Below are 21,489 nucleotides of genomic sequence, written 5' to 3' on the forward strand. Positions count from 1 at the left end.
TGAATTGCATGGAGCACCTTTGGCATGGCTGGTGTGGATAAAGGAGCAAACAAAAGAAGAAGTGAAGCAGCTGAGCAATATAAAAAAACAACAACAAATGCCGCTTCAAACGGAAATACCATGGGATACATATTATAAAACTCGTGCTCACAAAACAACCCAGTCCGTTCTTTGTTCCGTTTGTCAAGCCAAGAAATACTTTCTGTGTGTACACACTTTTTTTATCACCTCAAAAGTCTTCCTCTCTCTCCATTGTTTCTTGCTCATTCCATCCATTCAACACATTCGAATTCAACACATTTAGCGCATTCAATACCTTCAACACCTTCAGAGCATCCAGCATATTCAGAACATTCGGCAATTCTTTTACACTTGACATTGTAACATCCACTTGACTTGCATTCTCTCCTTATACCTTTATCACTCTGTGCCCTTTTTTTAAAAAAACTAGCATGTTTTGTTGCGTTAAACTATTACAATAACACAATAACCACACCTGCATTAAGAAACGATTCCAATATCACATCTACCACTATTCAAGTTACAAAAAACAACCAGTATTCACGAAAGTCTAAGTCCAGGCACAACATTAGACATCCATTCACTTGCTCAACTATTCCTATCACCTCAATTTATCGTAGCTGTTTCTTTCTATTCTGCTCCGGCTCTTATCCACCTGCTATTATTATTTCTATTTCTCCGCCTTTCGTCATTCCGGTCTTGGATTCAGCCTTTTTTCTACCTTCATTACTTCATTCCACAGAAAGACACGCACAGTATAGGCAATGGATGAGATCCAGTCGATGCTGGCTAGATCAGCCGATGCATTCTCTTCCGGTGACTTCAAGGTAATATACTGAGGAAGTCATTGTAACTTTGTTAAACTGTCTTCACCTAATGACAGAGCCCCTTTGTCCCTTGTGTATTAAATCAAAACTAAACTAAAAACAACTTTTTATTAATTATCATCATGTATCATTCAGGACGCCTACTTTTATTCTCTCGATATCATTGATGCCGCTGCTATTGAACTTCGCAAAGTCAAATTCATTGCCAATGGTGCGTCATTAATAGTTCATTCGTCTTTTTATTTTTATTTTTTTTATTTTTTTCTCGCATGTTCAAACAGGAATCGGAGGATGTGTCTCATGTTGTGTCTAGGCCTTCCACTGAACTTCTTGGGTTCATTCCTGTTTCTCTTTTCAGCACCTTTTACTGATTACCCTTTTTTTTTTTTTTTTTCTTGACTGGTGGTCGTGTTATTAGTTGCCATAACATCAAACACAACAGCAACACTCATTTCTATCACACGGTCTAGTGTAGCATATGTCCAGGATATTCTCTCAAAACAAAATGCAGCTGTTGCAGCCGTATCAGAGCCACCGATTCTTCCTCGTAAAATCTCGCTGTCCAAACACTCCAACAGGATCACATCAGGACAGACAAAGACGGTGACCATGTTGACGGAGCAATTGCGAGCCACGACATCTGATCCCAGCAGTATAGAATCGTCCTCACCATTTTCTTCTCGAACTTCTTCTTTCTCTACCAAATCTCTGGCCACCACTACTAATCTATCCAGTTCGCCACCCTTGAATCGTACCACTCTCTCAGTACCAACGCCAGGGCTTACACCAACAATCCCACCAAAACCTACACGGAGACCACCGCTTCCTATAGTATCACCTACGCCTACAAATCGTAGTCCGGTTCTAGGATTTACAGAAAACGGAACTATGCCATCAATAGGAGGCGATATTGTGAATCACAGCCTAGCACGCAGCAGTAATACTAGTAGTTTGCCGCGACCGCCAGATCATCATCATTTAAGACCCCAATCAATGCCTGTACAGCATTTGAGCATAGAAGGACTCGAGTCGAAACCACCCTTACCGCCTAAACCAGCACGTTTGTACAGAAAAATCCATGATATCAAGACAGAGGAGCACTCATTGGATGAAGATGAATCCGACGAAGATGAGGACGAAGATGAGGACGAAGATGAAGACGACGACTTGGAAGGTATCGGTTTTTGGACCAAACCAAAACAGCACTGATTATCATGAGATACAAAAAAAGTGATCAGATCAGAGTTTAATATAATCTTTTTTTTTCTCCGACTCTGTAGGCCACGTGTTCTCGCCAACCTTAACCCGGAGGGCATCTTCTCCAAGCATTGCAATACCTACCCCCACGCGGCGACCCGGAACTCCTTTGTCAGTACCAACGTCGCCAACACTGTCGCCTTCAAGTATCTCTTCTAGCATTTCATCTGTTGAAAGATCTCGTTCATATACCCTTCCACAATATGCATCACTTAGCCAAGGCAACACTTTTTTTACAGTCATTCCTGATGGAAGTGTTGATCCCACCAATCTAACTGAGGCTGAACGTATTAGTGGCGATAACGAGGATCAACTAGATCAAAAAACATATGGACCCAGTGACCATATTCCACTCATCCCAGTGACACCACTTAGGACGATGCACCGCACGCTAGTGGAGAAGGAGAAATCGTTTTCAACCAAATTGGCGGAGACGAAGCAAAAGCTGCAGGAGAAGACGATCCGACTAAACAGTGGCGAGATTAGGATTAAGCAGGACTCTCAGGACGATGACAATGATGATGATGATATCCAGACTCTCCAGGATAATCTCACAAAGTACACGTCAATGATCTCCAACGTCATGGCTACCATCACCAAGGTGCGAGAGCTTCTCTATCGATCTGCCAGTATCACTTCGATCCTTGAATTCCCCGCTTACCTAGTCGCCTATCAACTTACTCTCATTGAATCAGCCATCTTTTTGGAGATTCCACCTTCAGCACTTTTGACACATTCACCAAAGACGCCACACCGCAGCATCACAGCCTCAACTGACTTTTTCAACTATTTAACGCGCATGATCGAGTACTCGGTTTTGTTCCCGCCTGAAGCCTCTGGACGGGCACAGTGTATGCATTATTGGGTCAAAGTCGCAGTCAAGCTTCATGAGCTGGAAAACTTCCAGACTTTGAAGGCAGTCCTCTCAGCGCTTGGTACGCCACCTATAAAACGACTTAAGCGGACGTGGAGTTTCGTTCCCCGGAAGAGCATGCATAAATTGGAGACATTATCGGAGCTTATGAGTGAAGCTAGGAATTATGGAAAATACCGTGAGATGATGAGTAGTTTGAATGCAGGCACCATGCTATTATCACCTGCTGCAGCTACTGTCCCGCATGGGCATTCCAACTCTGCACCAGCATCAAAAATGGATATCCTGAGTCTCAACGGCATGAGCAGTAGCTTATCGAATTTGGGTTTCAGGAGCAAGGATGTTGCAAGACGACCCATGGTACCCTTCTTGGGAACGTTCATCATGGACATTACGTATTTGTTGGCAGCTGTCAAAAAGAGTAATAATTCTGCGCCACCAATTTCATCTCAAATACCAGCGACCTCTAGCCTACGTGAGAAGCCAGCTCCGTCAACCTTGTCGTCGTCATCATCACCTTCAGTTAGCTCTCATTTCGCACCCGAGGATGATGCACGGATACAAGATCTTTTGATGGATGCACGGATAAAGGATCTTTTGAATACACTGACAGACTACCAGTTAGGACCGAAGTACTCTTCTCAACCACCGCGATCGTACATCAAAGCTGCCACTAAAAATCATCATCACTTCCGAGCCCCGTCATTTTCATCAGCCTTGCATAGAACAGCTAAATACCGGACGTCATCAGTTGATCGACAGATCGGAGCCAATATTACACATCAGTCTTCATATGAAGAAGAAGATGATGACGTTTCTGGAAATGGTTTACGTCCTACACAGCAATTGATTCTACATTACCTTCTGACGCGTCCGTGGGTTCCAGAAAGGATGGTGGATGAGTTGAGCACAATTCGCGAGCCATCCAAGAATAAGAACGCATCATCATCTGGCTCTGGACCCAGAACAAGTGCAGGGAGCTCGACGGCGCATAGCTGGCCAGCAGGCCCTAATGGTGGTGGTGGATCAATGTATAGCCTAGTATCGACGACAAGTTCGATTCAGCGAGGAAGCACGGGTAGTAACAGCGGCGATGGCGGACAGAATGGAAGTGGCGGTAGTTCGCGACCTACGAGCGTCGACGAATGATATGGCTATACACTTTTCATAATGGAAGTCGATGACGAGACAATAGAAAATGAGTTTCAGAGAGAAGACTGAGGCGAAGATTAGGATAAAAGATGACAATTATTGAATTGTCGCGATGTGGACAAAGAGATGAACGAACGAACCAATCATACCCAACCTGACTAGAGGGCGGAAAAAAAAAGGTTGTCGTCTGGCAGTTTCAGAGAGGCCACTCATTAAAGATGATGCATGATATGCACTTGTACAATAGCAAAAAAAAAAAAAAAAAAAAAAAAAAGTAAATGATTCAAAGTCTTCTCTTTTGTTCAATTCTAATTGAGTGCTGTAAATATACATGTGTACGAGTGTAATTGTGCAGATGACACAAATGAGGTTCCTGTCTCTCATTACAGGTACAGAGTACAATGACGGCACATTTTTTTTTTTTAAAAAAAAAGTGTTCCTGTAATGATCATTGTGATTGGTTTCGATGTCCCATCTTGTGTCTGGGGTGTAATTGTAAAGAGTGAATTCTTGAGATTCGGTTTAGAAACCTTATCTTACTGTTTGTTTGTTGAAAATGACGGAAAAAAAAAAAAAGAAAAGACGGTGAAAGTGAGCCTTTGCTGGCTTCATTGTATGAACCCTTTTTTTTTACCATTAAACGGAGAATTCATTATCCAAGCCTTACTTATCCTCCTTCATATAGTGCTATGGACATGAACAAATGGGCACCTATTACTACTGAGAGGGGATGTAAGAATGTGAAAGGAAGGAGAGGAAAGGAAGAATGACCTTCGATCCTGATTTTCTCTTCTCCTTCTCTTTACTCCCCAAAATTCTGATGCTATTCCTAATGATTTTTTTTTTGTTTTTTTTTCTAGAAAGAGCTAGGATTTCGATAGATAAAGCATGGTGCTGAGTGATACTGGGGGTTAATACAATTTTTTTTTTTTTTTTTTTTTTTTTTTTTAATAATGAAATAAAATAAGCTAATTAAACTGTGATAATGATGATAAAAAAAAAAGACGCCGAATCCTGAATGAAATCTTGCTTGAATGAATACAAAACACAATATCTGTACTACCTTTTTTTAAAAAAACCACACTGAGGCGAAGAGGAGTTTGAAGCACCATTACGTTAAACGAAGCTCTCATTTATCCGCCGTTGATGAGTGGTGAGAAAACGAACATGAGTTCATTCTACACACATCCATACAAACACAATGCAAAATGATGGAGGAGAAAAGAGCAAAAAAAAAAAAAAAAAAAACCAAAAGAACCAAGCGGAACAACCTCCTCACAAAAAAAAACCATATTCATCACCCATCACTATCACCAATCACCAACATCACGATCACGATCACGATCAATTCTGGTTTAGAAAAAGTTCAATTTATCCGGATCTTTGACTAATGCAAATATAAAAAAATGAAACCTTTTTTATTTGCAAAAACAATTATAAAAAATAGTATTCTATTATATACTTGCAAACGCAAATGAGGCGTAATTGACGGTCAAGGAGAAGAGGCGGTGCGCGCAAACGCAGATCCACATTGAAGATCGGGGGTCTTACCAAAAAAAAAATTTTACGATTCACGAAATGTCTTCATTAAAAACATGTTATTCCGCTGCAGCGATAAGACAGGAATCTGTTTGCAGACGCAGACACAAAGCTTCTAACTAGGAAATACAGGTGCAAAGTCTTTATAGAGAGTTAATAAAAACATGTTTTTCCGTCTTTTTTGATTTTTTTTAGTTTTTTTTTGGTGTCTTTTTTTTTTATTATTATTGGAATGACGGGGATTGCTATCGATCGATAAAAATGTCTTTGCCCAATATGTTTGCGCGCCTCTTTCCCTATTCTACCATCCCGAGAGTTCCAAAAGAGAATGATAAATAGTCTTGCCGGGAGAAATTGAAATATCATGTCCTATTTTTTTGCAATATCTGAGAATGAGAAGTTGGAGGAAGGTACTGGAAACTGAAACCAAACATCACCAATTGTGCCCCACCCCAGAGTCTTTTTTTTTTTTGTTCCCCTTTTCCCCTCTGTCAAGACGGATGTTTCTCCTTACGTTATATCGAACAATTAGTGTGATTTCTTTTAGTAAAGGAATTAAAGGCAACGATTTTTGGATATGTTTATTTATTTATGTATTATGCACATTTCTTTTTTAAAAAAAGCAAATGATTGGTTCCTTTACTTTGTACTGAAATGAGGATCAAACACCACCACCAAAACATCTACGCACAGCTGAGCATTTTGTTTTCAACAAAAATAAAATAGCCGCCATCCTATTGCCCCATCTCCCATATCTCAGTAAGAAAAGGGGGCCGAATAGTCTAAAGAATCTAGATGGGATGAATCAAACAAAAGAAGAAGAAAAAAGATAAAGGGGGGGCCCTGCTTAAAATGGAAACGGGAACAGCATGGCAGGAACCCCATCATCTCTTTACCTTTTCATCCTTCTGTCTAATTTAGCTTTTTCATTTTTTTTTATTTTATTTTTTTTTTTGATGGCTCTCTCTCTCCACCCTTAAAAAAAAAGATTATACATTTATATACACATGTATATATATTTATATATATAAATATATATATATGTATTTATGCCCACACATGAAGTGGAGAAAAAAAAATAAACTCATGTAGAGTGTTTCTATTTTTTGTTTTAACTTTAAAGAGCTAGCTCTTCTAAACTAACAGATCATTTTTCATGGTTTAGCGTCATTTCTGTACTACGATGTTGAATATGTAGGACAAGAAAGAAAAAGAAGGAAATGTTTTTTTTCTTCTTCTGTTCTAGAAAAGATATTATATATATTTATATTATTTATATAATACATTTACCAGCTTTATAATGGTGTCAAGATAAGTGATTGAATTATATACTATTGTTATTTCCTCTGCACATGATAAGAGAAGTGGGAATGAATAAAGGACTGTACTGTACATATAAATGTCTGTTACCCGCGTGTACCCTGGCTATTTTTTTCTTTACAGCATATAAAAATTATCGTATGATTGGGAATAAAACATGTTTTGATGACGCTGAGGAGCATATCTACACGTCAATGTGCTCCATTTTCTCTCTCTTTCACTATCATCGCTATATCTGAATAATATTCAAAGATAAAATACAATAACATAATCGATACAATAATAATAAATATATGCAGGTTGACCTTACACTAAGGATAAAAGAAAGTTGAATAAACTCTGTATCTTTCGTTTCTTTGCAGGAAGACAGGAAGGCAGGAAGGCGGAAAAGAGAGAGTAAAAAAAAAAAAAAAAAAAAAAAAAAGCTAGTTTACAAAGTAAAAAAGATTGTTTTTCTGCATTAACGGATCTGTGGGATAGTGCACGCTCAAGTAATCAATTAAAGTACTGGTGGGAAAATTTTGCAATTAAAGAAACAAAAAAGGAAGCAATTACGTATATATATATAGTTGGTGCATCATTATCATTCCATGTGCAGTTTCAAGAATTATATCGTGCATTTAGACGATCCTTCTAGCGGGCTCTTTAATTCTTAATGACAGACGTTTGTGCGTTATTTACCCTCGTGTCAAAAAAACGTTCAACTAAATAAATGCATTATATAAATGCACTACTTTATTTAATTGAATACATTGTGGTTCTTTATCTTTTTTAGTTTTTTGTCCTCGAGGGTTCATGACTACTCCCTGACCACAGGACCATTTTTAGTCCCGCTCCTGCATCTCAGCATGGACTTACATTGTTGTTTGACAGGATTTGTTTCTAGAATGAGACTAAACTGGTCGAGGGAACTGCTTTTCCGTCTTGCTTTGTCTTTGCCTCTGTGATTTTGTTTTTTTTTATGCATGTCGTAAGAAACCTTAACTTTGTTTATGCGTTAATGCGCTTAGGTTGTATATATCCATTAGAAAACAAATCATGTCAAATAGACCCAGTAAAGAAGGCGGTGGGACTACTTAAAATAATAAAAAAAATAAGAAAACACCCGAGACCTTCGTACTCACTATTCACTCTATACTACTGAATGAAAAACATCATGCCGCGATATATCTTTATAATAGAGACCATATATACATATATAGATATAAATCAAGGGATGTAGTTTAATGTATATTATAGTACCCAGCTATATCAGAGGTTTTCTTGACGCGTTGAGAGAGGGTAACTCATTGCTAATTACGTCACTGCCTGCATCCCTGTCATCAGAAGAAAAAATACATTGTGTCCCTTATATATATATATATATATATTAAATATATTGTATTAATATATATCTCTTACCTTGTTTGTTATCAAAATGAGGGCCTGTGTTGTAAATAAAGTCAAAATAGAAGGGTGGTGACACAGCAGAACACCCACAAATATATATATTCCTTATTTTTTCCAGGGTACCCCAAGTCATGGTCTGAGGCACACACAAACTAGAGATCATGATTCTGAGAGCGCCCCGTTACCTAGACTTCAATCTTTCTCTTTTATAACGTCTTGTTCGCTGTATAGAATGAAGAGATCTACCCTCTTGGATTGAAGATCAAGTAACAATAGCAAACTGTTGAGAGAGATCATCGCACTCTTTTACACTTCAACGGTGTGTACAAATAAAAAAGGTTCATGGGGCCCTATATTTTCCTTTTGCTTTTTATTCTTTTATTTTAGAAATGAAGCAATGGGATTATGATCAATAGTGTACACAAAAAAAAAAAAAAAATAGAGTGACGGAGGAAATTGATGGAGAGCCAGCATGTCCTTCGTTCTTTTTTTTTCTTTATTTGATAGACATATCAATCCATCTTTGTTGTTTGTGGTATTCAACTTGGTCATATCTTATTGTTTAAATAATAAACGACGTTAATAAACCATTCTAAAAGAAGAGAAAAGGGAAAGGACTGTGCTTTGAAATAAGGGCTCCCTTCATCATGATGTTCATTTATCATATATATTTGTCTTCATAATTGAGAATCTTGCATTAACTTTTGTGCACTGTCCCAGCTATGACAACGGACGAACGGAGAGATTGAGAGAAATAAGGAGAGTTTGTTCAGAGATGATGTCACGCCTCTATCTTTATTTTCTGCTAATATCGCCTATATCCTGTTAATCAAAAATCCGATCCATTCCATCCCTTCAATGGATGTAAGTAAGCAAAAAAGCTTGAAGTGGAAAGAAAAAACCAACCCCGAGTCACGTCCTTGAACTTATTAGATAATGGAGCATACAGACACTAAGCTACTCTCTCTCTGACTGGTTCTTTTTTTATTTTATTCTCCCTGTTCTGTTTCCTTGCTTTATTTTTTTTCTTCTCTTTTATCCTCACCTTAAACATTCTCATCATACCACTTCAGTGATATATGCTTTTTTTTTTCTTTTTTTTTTTTTTTCTTTTTTTTTTTTTTAATTTTTATTCTGTTTTATATTGAATAGTGCTCGTCACTTTCCACATGTGCACCCCTGCTCCTTCTGTTCCAGAACCTGGGGCAAAAAAATATAAAAAAATAAAAAATAGATGATATATAAAACAAAGAAAGATCGAAGACGCACTTACGCACAGAGAGACTTTCCAACTTTGGACAATTGCTCGAACTGTTATATGGATATCATCCAGGAAGCTGTATTAAGCATTCGGCAAAACTGGTTTATAAACCGGTTTTGCCGATGATGAAGAGGTTGAAATCAGGAAGGAGAGCACCACATGTATGCTGTAATTAGCCAACATGGCTAAAAAAAAAAAAAAAAAAAAAAAAAAAAAAGAAAATATGATTCCTTTTGCCATGCCTTTAATGCGTGATATGATATATTTTCCTCATCTTTTTAGCACTTTTTTGTTATTCTGGATAGTTTCCGATAGTAGCGACATTGCGGGAACGTTCTCCTTGTGCTCCAACCATGAACAGTTCAATATTACGATGTGAGCAAAGCAAAGCAAAAGATTCTCGAACGTTGAGTTTAATTGTTGTTAGCTATTGTCTCGATTAAACTGTAACCGTTCAGCTTCCTTCATTCATGCATGCCCCATACGAGATACGACAGACAAAAAAAAAGAGAAATCGCCGCTGCGAGATGTCTCCTGATGGTTCTGCTCCTTTCCAGTTTCTTTTATTCCACCAACAAAAGTTCAGGAAGAAATTCATTACTATCATAGCAACAACAATCAACAAAGAAATACCATTAGATGGCGTAAAACAAAAAAAATAAAAAAAATAGAATAAGGCTTCCTTAAACCTTTGCAGTCACTGAATAAGGGTACGGTATTTAATATAGGAGTGAATGATATTAGAAAACAGGAAAGGGAAAAAAAAAAGGAGGAAAGGAGTCCTTCTCACTCATAAAAGGAATGACGGTTGGAACTAGGAATGGACGTCAAAAGGTTTTCATTCTTCAGTTTCTTCAGCTGAAACGAGAGTCAAAAGAAAAAGATGCAGGATCAGGTATCGGAAGTTTTGCTGCCGGATCAATTGTTTTAGGATACCACTGTTCAGTAGTTTTTTTTATTCGACACCCTCAATCTAACCCGGTTCAGTAACCGGATGAAATTCACACAATGAGGATGAATGCCAAGACACTTCAAGATTAATTTTATTATTTTTTGTCTCAGCTGGATCATAACGTTATTCAAAAAAAAAAAAAAAAAAAAGTCAGCCATTCTTCGGCGTCAAACAATTTTTCGCGTCGGTTTAGAACTGCAACATTACTTCTAGTCTGCATATAATATCCGACATACAAAGAGACGGAGCAAACTGAACTTGTAGCAGGATTAGAACAAAAAAAAAAAAAAAAAAAAAAAAAGGTAGTAAAAAAAAAGCATCTCTTGAAGACGCGAACTTGTTAACTTGTCAGCTGTCTTGTAAAACGAAAACGTGTGTGTACTGCACAATTACTATTATTCATTCTTTCATATTTCAGTTCTTTATTGGTCTGTTCAAAATGTTGATCCTATGGTAATGTGAATGGAGTTTGCGTAATGTGTAATGTGGATTGCCTGTCGTGTGAATGTGATGTAAACGATAATTTCGTCCGTGTTACTTTTGTCATTGAAAGTACAGTACTCTATCAACCTCAATGCTCCTTTTGCTATCAAACTCATACTCAAAGGTACGGTTTATTTTTTTTTTTTTTTTTTTTTTTTTTAGTATCGAAATATGACTTGAAATTGAACATTACAGGCACGCGTGGTGTTCTTTTTTAAAAAAAAAAAAAAAAAAAAAAGTTGACAACGGTGGTTGGTGCTCCAACCTCACGATGATCCTTTCTTATTCCATGAGAAAGAATAGAAAATAGAATAGGATAGAATAAAATAAGATAAATCAAATAAATATAGGTAATGACAATATATATATATGATTCAAGCAGTTTTGTATAGTATAAATATATATATATATTTATTGTAAGTCTCTATGGATGAGTATAGATCATTAATTAGGATTGAATTGAAGCCTTTGATGTATTCAATAGCATTGTGGCATTGTAAATGAATGTTTGTGTATACTTTCAATCACATCATTTGCATAATAATATATACCAATGTGTATTTTATATTGTTATTGTAAACACAGGTCTCATTGATTTAATGCGTCCCATTGAATGAGGTCTGTATATGAGGCTGGGGTTGGTGGGAGAAAGAGAGAGGAGTGGAGAGAGCCCCCCTCACTTCCCGATTTGTATGGATTCGTATGGAAACATTCACAATGAATTAGATTGAATAAGGGATGGAGTGTGCCTGAGCGAATTTGAATTAGATTGAATACTCTCTAATAGATGGATCCTTTCCTCGAAAACTGTATAAAGATGTGCCCTCCTTGGTCCAAAGGGATTTTTTTTTCCTCCTTCTATTGCTACTTTTTGCTCTGTCACCTTCTTTTAATCCTTACACCTCATTCCTTGGACAACTGAGAAAAATATCCAGAAAACACTTATCAAAAGGACTTGTCTCTCTATCTTTTCTTTCTTTCTTTCTTCCTTTCTTTTTTTTTATTGTTTTCCTCTTTCACTGTTTCTCTTCACTCACCTCTTTACTTTTTTCTTAAAGCGTTCCAACACTGGGGAGTGTTCCTTGCACTTTTTTAAACTGCCGCGCCTCTTTCTCGAGCCTTTTTTGAGTCTTTTCCGCTTTCTTTCTCATTCCAAACTCGAATTTGCTCTTAGCCCACCTTCACCGCGCTATTTTTGTATCTTTTTTTACTATCATTTTTTCTCTCCGAAACATCGCTTCCCTTTAACCTCTTTGGCACCCTAACTCTCGTTCAGAACCATGTCTATCGAAACAGATATCAGGCGTGGTAAGTAAAATGTTTAAGCTTTTTTATTTTTTATTTTTTAGCAACACTCCATTTCAGACTTCCCTTCAGCATCATCCACCAAACACATTTCCTTGTTAGTGCTCCAGATCAATACTATTTTTTGTGTTAAATGGATGATGATGTGATATTATCACCAAAATGCAAAAAATTAAAAATCTGTATTTTTTTTTCTCTTTCTTAATTTGTTGATGATTGGTCCAGATGCCAACCCTACGCCTACACGGTTTCTCTTGGAGTGTGGAGCCTTCACACCTGGATTTGGCCTCAGCCTAGAGAACTATAATCCATTTGACGCCAGCATGAAGATTTTCAATACAGGGACTCCAAAGGCCGAACTTAATCCTTTCGACTCTTCTTTTGTGGTTCCATCTTCCTTGAATAATAAACCTGGCATGCTTCAAAGCGACAATCAAAAAAATAACCATACAGAACGCCATTCATGGGGAAATACGTTTGACGACGCAGCCATGCCTATGCCGCAAATGTCTCCAGGACTTTCTCCTTCATCCTCTTCAGCAAGCTCCTCCCCTTCCCCCCCAATTCAATCCCCTCCTCCTCAGACAATTTCGTTGAGTGATTTCCACGTTTCTATGCCTTTCGACCACGATTCACGCACTTTTACTTATGATCACCCTATCTTTGAACCCCTTCCACAGAAAAAGCAGTACTCGAGCGTGCCTCGTTATGAATACCCTTCACGCGCCTCTTCGTCATCTCCTATTCGCGAAACTCTTGCTCCTAATGAAATTCTTAATGACCATCAAACCGTACCACAGGCAGAGACGCGTCTTTTTGAAGATGAAGACGGCGGAAATTATAGCGAGCGCTCCCACGACGTTGAGGAGCACGACGAGCATGATCAAGAGTTGGGCGCGGCTATGTCAGCGCTTGACATGCGCCGCTATTCTGTTATGAGTGATATCCAGCAATCAGTTGTTGAAGAGTCATCGATTGCTCAAAACAAGACCTCCAAGGCCCTTAGGGCCGCTTCAAAAGCAAAGAAATCATCCCCCACAGCAGCAGCTGATGGCGGTAATGCTCGCAAGGCCAAGAGCACGGCTACCAAATCTCGTAAGCGTTCCTCTATGGAGGAAGAGTCGCCAGAGTTGAAACGTCAGAGATTCTTGGAGCGTAACCGTATGGCTGCATCCAAATGCCGCGAAAAGAAGAGACTTCAGACTTTGAAGACTATTTCGGATGCTGATGAGATCACTGCACGCAATCAAGCTCTACACGAAACACTAGATCAACTTCAAGAGGAGGTCCGTCGACTGAAGAATCAGATCCTCTGCCACCGTGATTGTGGATGTGATGTGATTCAGAAGTTTGTGCGGACAAGCTTAGATTTTTCTTCACCAGCCATGGTTGCAGTTCCTCCTACAATGCCTTATGGTATGCCCGTTGCACCAGTATCATCTATGCAGCCTTATTAATGATATATTTGCCGACATGACACGATACGATACGATACGATACGATACGATAATGATACAAAAAAAATAGCTATGAATTACGACCATGCCATCTTGTCATTTTTTACCATTTCTTTCCCTTCCCTTAATAGCTTTTTTCCCTTATTTTTTTTTTTACCTTGTTGCTTTTTCTTTCTATTCTACCAGTGTATTATATTTCATTTGCATTTTGCCTTCCTTTTTATTGCACACTATGTACATATCAGGAACGCCGTTTCCATTTTCTTTTTTTTTTTTTTTTTTAAAAAAAGTGCAATAAAAATGGAATAACAATAAAAACCAGTGCCTTTCAACTACATTATGACTTTTTTTTTAAAAAAATGCTTTGACGTGACCAGACACGATTTTCATGTATACAGTGGCGTGTACGTAAAAAAAGAAAGCCAGCGTGTCAATCATTCCGAACAGGGAAAAGTACCGAAGGAAGGGTAAAAGAGATTATTGATGATAATGCAAAGATGCAGGAGTCTAATAGAAAAGGAGAGGGAGCTTTTTTCTTAGTTTTAATACGCATAGAGGTAAAGTAGGAGGTAAAGAAATAGAGGCGTTTCTTCACTCTCCACAATGTTCTCTGCCTCCAACACAACATCCTCTTTATGGGAGAAGAACGTAGTAGTAGAAATTGACTGAAAAGTAGCAGAAGTAGTAGGAGCAGGGATCGGTGAAGAGAAGAAAAAGCGGCTTTTTTTTGTTGCAGTAACATGTTTGATGTGGAGGAAATAACTAAGACAGTATCCAGCAGATGAATGGAAATCATTGGCTTCTTTTTTTTTTTTTTTTTTTTTTTTTGGAGCTGACTGGATATCACGGGAAAGAGCACGCGTGGAAGGCGACCCAAGCGACGCCAATCTCAATATAGTCTACACATGATGAGCATGGTTTTTAAGTATAGTAGAAAATGATACGGTATCAGCATGGTTCATCGCATGGCATGAAGCGTTAGTGTGTTTTAAGATGGTTAGGGCTGGGTATAAAAAGTGTGCATGCATGGCATCTGTCGTTGTGAGCACCACAAAAAGACAAAAAAGCATTATTTCCTTTGCTTTGCATTGCTTTTTCTGTGCTTAGACGGAAGAAGAAAGCTAGTACGTGAGCCACGCGCGTTCCTTTCGAACAACACTTTTTTCACACATTCACATCCTTTCTCTCTCAATCTTTCTCTCTCTCCCTCTCTCTCCCTCTCCCTCCTTCTCTTATTTTTCTTTTCTTTTATAATAACAATCCCTTCATTCTTCCTCTAGTTTTTCTCTTCAACTTTCCTTTTTTCTTTTTTCTTTTTTCTTTATCTCTCTTCACTTGTTCATTACGGTTTTTAACTATTACATCAGCATCTCAACTGCATTCATAGTCGAATCTGATCTTTTTTTTATTTTTTTATTTATTTTTTTTTTGATCAAATACATCACATTTTTTCATTACTAATCTCATTGATTATTTCTTAACCAAGCCGAATATACAATCATGTCGGCAACCAGCCCAACAAAAGCAGCGGTAATTCCCTACATCCATCAACTTTCTCTTTGCCATCGTCTTATTAATTAGCTATTTTACACATGCTGAACTACTCACTAATGAGAATAGGGAACTGAAAGAGTAAAGAAAGGATAAATGAACGGAAAATAGGACGAAGAAGGAAGGAAAAAAAAAAAAGCCATCATTGACGTGTTTGTGAGGAAGCTCCCCCTTTAGTTCTATTTGTGCATATATTTTTCCATTCCGCAGTCCATAATGCTTGTAACTCTTCCCCAACCTTCCTCACACCCTTCCCCTTCTCCCTTACCCCTGTTCACTGTTTGATTTGTTGCCGAAAAAAGAAGGAATATGTCTTATACACAATGCATGTTGATTTACTGTCCTGTAGGCAGGGCCAGATATTGTTTTGAGCAATGGTGTCGGTAGATTTATCCTTTGCGTTGCGTCCTCAAAGGCTCTTCAAAATCTGAGCAATCTGTCTGTGAGCCAAAGCAAACAACATCAGCAACAATATGTCACCTCCATCTTGATTTCTTGTCCATCAAATCGATCTTTTATCCATGTTCAGCTTTTTTTTTTTTTTTTTTTTTTTTTGAATTATCCAGATAATATATTGCATGAGTGTTATAGTATTCTATCCATTATCTGGTTTATCAGGCATACTGAAAAAAAAAAAGTCCTCTGGCTTACTACATTACTTGCTGTATACGACTTCCTCATCTTTTCTTTTTTCCAAAGTCATTGAGTTACATCTTTCCTTTCTTTCGCGTATTACGCAAGCATATACTTCCTTTGTTCATATTTATATTCAGGGCACGGCGGGTTTAGGAGTATCTTTGCTGACATGCGGAAAAAAAAAAAATCCATGTTTCTTAATGACTGCTCTTTAGTAATGTTTTTTTTTGACTCCTTTGATCCCGTTAATTTGAGAATGAAGCCAGGGGAAGGGGAAAAGGGGAAAAGGGGAGAATAGAGATGAGCAAAAGTCTTTCCGAAGGGCAGATGACGTTTCCCCACGTCTTGTCTTATTTAGTTGAAACCCAAAAATGTATATAGTCTATACGTAATTATCAAAGGTGTAAAAACTTTGGAAAAAAGAGCGAACAGAGGAGAAGGAAAAAAAAAAAAAAAAAAAAAAAAAAAAAAGATAGACGACCAGGCACTAAAATGAACTAACAATAGAATATGTCGAATCTAATCTTTTATTGCTCTATTACTTTATTGAAATCTATTAGGCCAGCGCAGAAGAAGCGCCGATCAGCAAGAGCAAATATGCTGAGGAATCTGAACAAGCAGATAGAGCTGAGTCCGAGTCAGAAGCAGATGCTGTATATGATGAGGATGATATCATTGACCATGTAACATTTGATCAGCTGTTGGAAATGGATGATGAAGAGGATCATGAGTTCTCAAAGTCCTTGGTCTGGAACTATTTTGAACAAGCAGAGAAAACCTTCGCTGATATGGAAGCTGCCATGTAAGTAATATGAAGTTTTTGGATCTTTCTCTTTTCTTTTAGAAAACCACATTTCTTTCATCCTTCCATCGATTTCATAACAATGTGTGCCATCTGCAGAAAGATGACAAATGGAGAGAAAAGTCATCAAGACGGCGTTGTACGACTAAGAAAGAATTGTAGAGTAAAAACTCTAGAATTTGAGGAAGACCCGTGACAGATCTATTAATTTTCTTTCTTTTTACTACTAATTGTTAGGGAGAAGCTTGATTTCCCAGATTTGTCGAGACTTGGTCATTTTTTGAAAGGTTCATCAGCAGCATTGGGTCTGATCAAGGTCAAACAATCATGCGAGAAGTTGCAGCACTATGGAAACCGCAAGGATGCGACTGGAAATAACTCTATTACAAATGAGGAAGCCGAGAATTTAATCCGAACATTGTTGGTTGAGATGCGGAGGGAATATGATGAAGCTGAAAACTATCTTCGAGTATTTTATGAGGAGTCATAGAGGTAGTTGTAGTAGAAATCGTAATAGCTAGTCCGTTGTAGTTGAGGAACTATGTAAGGACAACCCATCCTCCCCTTTTCTCTACTGGGGCCATAATTTTTTTTTTTGTTTTTTTTTTAGAACCTCATCGAGGATCCGGGACAATGGATTCTTTTTTTCTCTCAATATCTTCCTTATTCATCCCTCTAAAAACATCACACGCCTTGTTTTGGCGCTTTTCACTCCTACAGAAAAAAAAAAATATTAGAAAAGAAAAAAAAAAAGTAATTACAAGAGTCCTGCATTTTGTTGAATTTCGCTTTATTTTATCTTTATTTTTGCAATGGCCTCTATCAATGTGAAGAGGAGTCATTAAAGAAAAAGATTGTATCTTAGAAAAGAAAAAAAATGCATTGTGATGGACGACTTTTGACCTTTCAATTTCAGGAACAAATTTATTGAAAAGAGGAGGGAAGATGAAGTGAGGCGCACGGACGTCTGTGGCTTTTTTTTTTTTTTTTTTTGAAGTTGTGCCAGCGTTCCCCATGTCGCGACAACGTTCCACATTCCTCCCAGGAAAAAAAAAAAAAAAAAAAAAAAAAAATGAACTCAATTCAACATATTGACGAATTAGTCAAGGAGTACTTATTAGTAATGATAAGCAAGGACTTCTGGAGGCCTCATGGGTCTTTAAAAACCTTGGTGCACTTCTTTTAAGCGTATATGGTATTGAGCGAAAAAAGGACAGAATTCTTATCATGGACAATGGCATTGATATGATGTAGCATTATTGTTTTGTGGCGCGCTCTTTCTTTTAGTTCAGAGGGTTTACAAACACCTACAAGGCCTTTGAGGCCGAGAGCAAGTCAGATAAAGACAAGGGATTTCAGGTATAAAAAGCAAAAAAAAAAAAAAAAAAAAAAAAAAAAGACAATTTTGCTCCATTGTTCCTAATTCGTGTTTCCTACAATATATTTTATTCGATGTATTTAGGCAGAGAAAATCATCGAAGAGCTATTCTCAGCCATTACTGCCATGGATTTGAATTCATTGCTGGAATATTGGCGATACCTTGATATACGATATTTCTCACGTCTAGATCATCGCTTTTCAGGGAGTGTTAAAAAATTCGAACTATGTCTTCTAAGATATTATCTTGTCTATGGTAAGAGTGTAATCCTCAATGCGCCTTTTTTTTTTTTTTCTTTGTACTATTAAGCTAAACGTATCTATTATTATTACTTGTTATCTTATTATTCCCTGTTTATTTCCTGAGAATAGCAATACAGCACAAGAGAAGAGATAAAGTAGTCGAGTTCTTTGATATTCACGGAGCAGAGCTTCAGGGCAATCCTGAATGGGTGCGTTGGTTTGGTACGAATATTCAGTCATTGAATTGGAGGAAAAAAAGAAAAAAGAAAAAAGAAAAAAAAAAAAAAAAAGATATATTCACTAAGACCTTAGATTCAATCTTTTTTTTTTTTTTTTTTTTTTTTTTTTGTTGAATATTATAGCATTACCCTTCTCAAAAAAACCAGAAGTAGATCCAGAGTTTGATGTATTCTTTTCAAAGGCGTGGCTTGATACATTTACGGTGTCATTACATAACTTTCTCAGCACTGTCTTCCAGAATATGCGTACGCATCTTCATTTGAATATTTTAAAGCTAAAATGGATGATACAACTTGAAGGAAAAAAAAAAAAAAAAAAAAGCTTTGTTTTCCTAATCCTATTTATTTTATTTTATTTTTTTAGCACTGCCAAGTCTTCTATGTTTCAACATCGATAGATTGCACAGGAAAGCACTTCAATGCGAGGTTGAGACTTTGCAGGGTATGATCGAGAACTTGCGTAAAGAAATACAGTCGAATGATGCAGAAATATCGTCTTTGAGAGATCAGGTAAAAAAAATAAAGATAAAAATAAAAATAAATTAAAAGTTAAAAATGAGAAAGTTAGCTTTGGGCTCTTACATTATATATATATCTTATAGGTAGCATTGAAAAAGGTCACAGGCGCCAGGAGGCGACGAGCAGCATCTATGGTAGAACCACAGTTGATTATCAACGCGGACGGTAGTATGAAGGGTGGTACTATTCCGAAACGATCTGGCTCACAGTCCTCGCAGGTGTCACAAACAAGTAAATAAGCTTAATTTTACCATGCTTACTAGTGCAATTGATGTCCTTATATAAGCATTCAATTCATCTAACTTTTTAACTTTTTATATCAAGGTCGACTGGCAATAACGAATGCGAGACGCCTCCGTGCGGCATCAGATGCAGCATCTTTTGCAAAATCGGACAGTGATATTGCATTGCTTTCAGATTCAGCTTCAGAGGAAGGAGATTCTGTAAAAGGATCAGAAGAAAAAGTAGCAGGAGAAGAAGGAAGAAGAGATGGAGGAGCAGAAGAAATTGAGGCAGAGGGGGCAGTAGTGGGAGGAGTCGAACAACCTTTTATCATTGTGTCTCAAGAGATCTTTTTAGAACATCAATCTGGAATTACTCATGCGAAATTCTCTTGTGAGGGTACTTTGATTTCAAGCTGTGATACAGAGAACATTGTGAGGATATGGGCGTACAATGGATCGAGCGCCATGTCACCTGCAAAGATTACAAACACGAACAATATTCTATCACTGGCCTGGGAGACCCGTGATCGATATGTAAGGCAAAAGAAGGAATCATCCATATCGTACCTCAAAGAATTTCGATTCAGAAGACTGACGCAAAATTTTTGGCTTTTTTTTTTTTTTTTTTTTTTTTTTTTGACTTTTAGATCTTCTTGGGCACCGATGTGAATTTGATCCGCTGCTTCAGTTTAGACTCGAGGTCGGTAGTGCATGAAATCAAAACCGATACTCAATTCCCAAGGTAAATCAAACTCACTTTTTGCATCCCTAGCCTCGGTATCTGTCTGTTTATCGCCTATTCCTAATATGTATTTTTTCCTTTTTTTTCTTTTCTCTCTTTAGAATTAGATATTTAGCGTATTCTCCGGTAGAGCCTGTCCTCGTATGTGCTGTAGCTAATAGCGACGATACTTCTGGAGCATTATTGTCGATCAATATGAAATCCATGAATACTGAGGTATGGGATGGTTAACAAGGGTAACGATTAGCTCTTAAAAAAAAAAAAAAAAGCTATTCCAGAAGGGGAATACCCGACTTATTTTCTTTATTTCTTTCTTTTTTCTTCTTATCTCCTACCTTGCCCTTAGCACATTGTGCTATTGAATGGTGGGGCAGCAGATGTGATTAATGCAGTTGGATTCAACCACAACGGACAACTGCTTGTTACTGGGGATGTCGGAGGAATGATTAAGATTTATGATATCCGATCATTGACACAGATCATGGAATGGAGTGCATCTGGGCAACCGATCTTGTCTTGCACATTTAGCTTTGATGAGACATCGATTTATAGCGTTGATGCGCAAGGCCGGCTTTCACAGGATTCGATACATAAACCAGATCATAGGGTTGATTCATATCCATTGCAGGGGTTTACATCCTCTACACTATCGTCAGCGATAGTCACATCATCTTCGAATAGTGTTCATTCAGCGGGTGGAAATAGTATACGATCCAAGACGTTTGTTCGTACTGCTTCCATTGGACATGCTCCTAGAATACAACTAGAGAGTTCTGGAGGCACTATTTCAGGTGTATCCGGTATTGGAATCGACAGTGGAAATGGACAGGAAGGAGAAGGAAGCTCATCATCCACTAGTACTGCTGCTACTGTTGCTGGAAGCAAAGCTTCTAATAGCAAATACTTTACCAGTAGCGCTCTGGCGAGCATGAATGTTGGGCCAGGTCAACTTTTGGGCTGGAGTGGTGATACCGATCACCTTGTGATGGCATGTGGAAATGCAGGCGTCATAGTCCAGGTAAGGATCGAAGTAGTTTTTTTTTTATTATCACTATTATTTTGTCAAGGTTGTTAAGTGGAAAATATATTTGCTTTTATTTCTTGTATCATAGACCAATTCAGGGCAGCAAGTACAACCATTGCTAGGTCATTCCCACCCCTTGACATGTGTAGACTGGTCTGCAGTTGTTGGAGCGTGTCTCACTGGATCAGCTGATGGAACTGTTCGGATTAGCAAACTCATGCGCATCTGAGGCTCTGATAGTTTTTTTTTTTTTTTTTTAAGAATCAAACAATATAAAGCTTGATATTTTATTTT

At 37.8% G+C, this 21,489-nt stretch overlaps 5 protein-coding genes across 5 annotated transcripts; all 5 read left to right on the forward strand.

Annotated features, from left to right (window-relative positions):
- Positions 1–785: 785 nt before the first annotated feature.
- On the forward strand, positions 786–4,128 carry BCR41DRAFT_395032 (hypothetical protein; the record flags this gene model as incomplete). Its single annotated transcript, XM_022028692.1, has 4 exons — positions 786–848; positions 984–1,059; positions 1,267–2,022; positions 2,129–4,128. The coding sequence occupies 4 exons, from the start codon at positions 786–788 to the stop codon at positions 4,126–4,128; spliced, it is 2,895 nt and encodes a 964-aa protein (XP_021882550.1).
- Positions 4,129–9,515: 5,387 nt separating this feature from the next.
- BCR41DRAFT_33538 (hypothetical protein) lies at positions 9,516–9,806 on the forward strand. Its single transcript, XM_022021979.1, has one exon. It carries the CDS (start codon positions 9,614–9,616, stop codon positions 9,764–9,766), a length of 153 nt encoding a protein of 50 aa, XP_021882551.1. The 5' UTR covers positions 9,516–9,613; the 3' UTR covers positions 9,767–9,806.
- A 2,145-nt stretch (positions 9,807–11,951) lies between these two features.
- On the forward strand, positions 11,952–14,089 carry BCR41DRAFT_351120 (hypothetical protein). The gene is made up of 2 exons (XM_022023742.1): positions 11,952–12,383; positions 12,606–14,089. Exons 1-2 carry the CDS (start codon positions 12,356–12,358, stop codon positions 13,835–13,837), a joined length of 1,260 nt encoding a protein of 419 aa, XP_021882552.1. The 5' UTR covers positions 11,952–12,355; the 3' UTR covers positions 13,838–14,089.
- An 856-nt stretch (positions 14,090–14,945) lies between these two features.
- Positions 14,946–17,499, forward strand: BCR41DRAFT_351122 (signal transduction histidine kinase). Its single transcript, XM_022023743.1, has 3 exons — positions 14,946–15,367; positions 16,585–16,826; positions 17,064–17,499. The coding sequence occupies exons 1-3, from the start codon at positions 15,338–15,340 to the stop codon at positions 17,314–17,316; spliced, it is 525 nt and encodes a 174-aa protein (XP_021882553.1). The 5' UTR covers positions 14,946–15,337; the 3' UTR covers positions 17,317–17,499.
- A 554-nt stretch (positions 17,500–18,053) lies between these two features.
- On the forward strand, positions 18,054–21,443 carry BCR41DRAFT_385597 (WD40-repeat-containing domain protein; the record flags this gene model as incomplete). The annotated part of the gene is made up of 12 exons (XM_022027687.1): positions 18,054–18,076; positions 18,119–18,185; positions 18,289–18,460; positions 18,577–18,669; positions 18,810–18,932; positions 19,051–19,196; positions 19,289–19,436; positions 19,530–19,963; positions 20,077–20,171; positions 20,273–20,387; positions 20,518–21,189; positions 21,284–21,443. 12 exons carry the CDS (start codon positions 18,054–18,056, stop codon positions 21,422–21,424), a joined length of 2,229 nt encoding a protein of 742 aa, XP_021882554.1. The 3' UTR covers positions 21,425–21,443.
- Between the last annotated feature and the right edge of the window lie 46 nt (positions 21,444–21,489).

Source organism: Lobosporangium transversale (genome assembly GCF_002105155.1).
Source record: "Lobosporangium transversale strain NRRL 3116 chromosome Unknown BCR41scaffold_13, whole genome shotgun sequence".
Lineage (NCBI taxonomy): Eukaryota > Fungi > Mortierellomycota > Mortierellomycetes > Mortierellales > Mortierellaceae > Lobosporangium > Lobosporangium transversale.

Bases quoted from the DNA above. Each gene is read 5' to 3' on its own strand.
- BCR41DRAFT_33538 (XM_022021979.1), top strand. From the start codon at position 9,614: ATGATATATAAAACAAAGAAAGATCGAAGACGCACTTACGCACAGAGA.
- BCR41DRAFT_351120 (XM_022023742.1), top strand. From the start codon at position 12,356: ATGTCTATCGAAACAGATATCAGGCGTG. The intron at 12,384-12,605 runs GTAAGTAAAATG...TGATTGGTCCAG, and splicing joins CGAAACAGATATCAGGCGTG to ATGCCAACCCTACGCCTACA.
- BCR41DRAFT_351122 (XM_022023743.1), top strand. From the start codon at position 15,338: ATGTCGGCAACCAGCCCAACAAAAGCAGCG. The intron at 15,368-16,584 runs GTAATTCCCTAC...GAAATCTATTAG, and splicing joins CCAGCCCAACAAAAGCAGCG to GCCAGCGCAGAAGAAGCGCC. The intron at 16,827-17,063 runs GTAAGTAATATG...ACTAATTGTTAG, and splicing joins GCTGATATGGAAGCTGCCAT to GGAGAAGCTTGATTTCCCAG.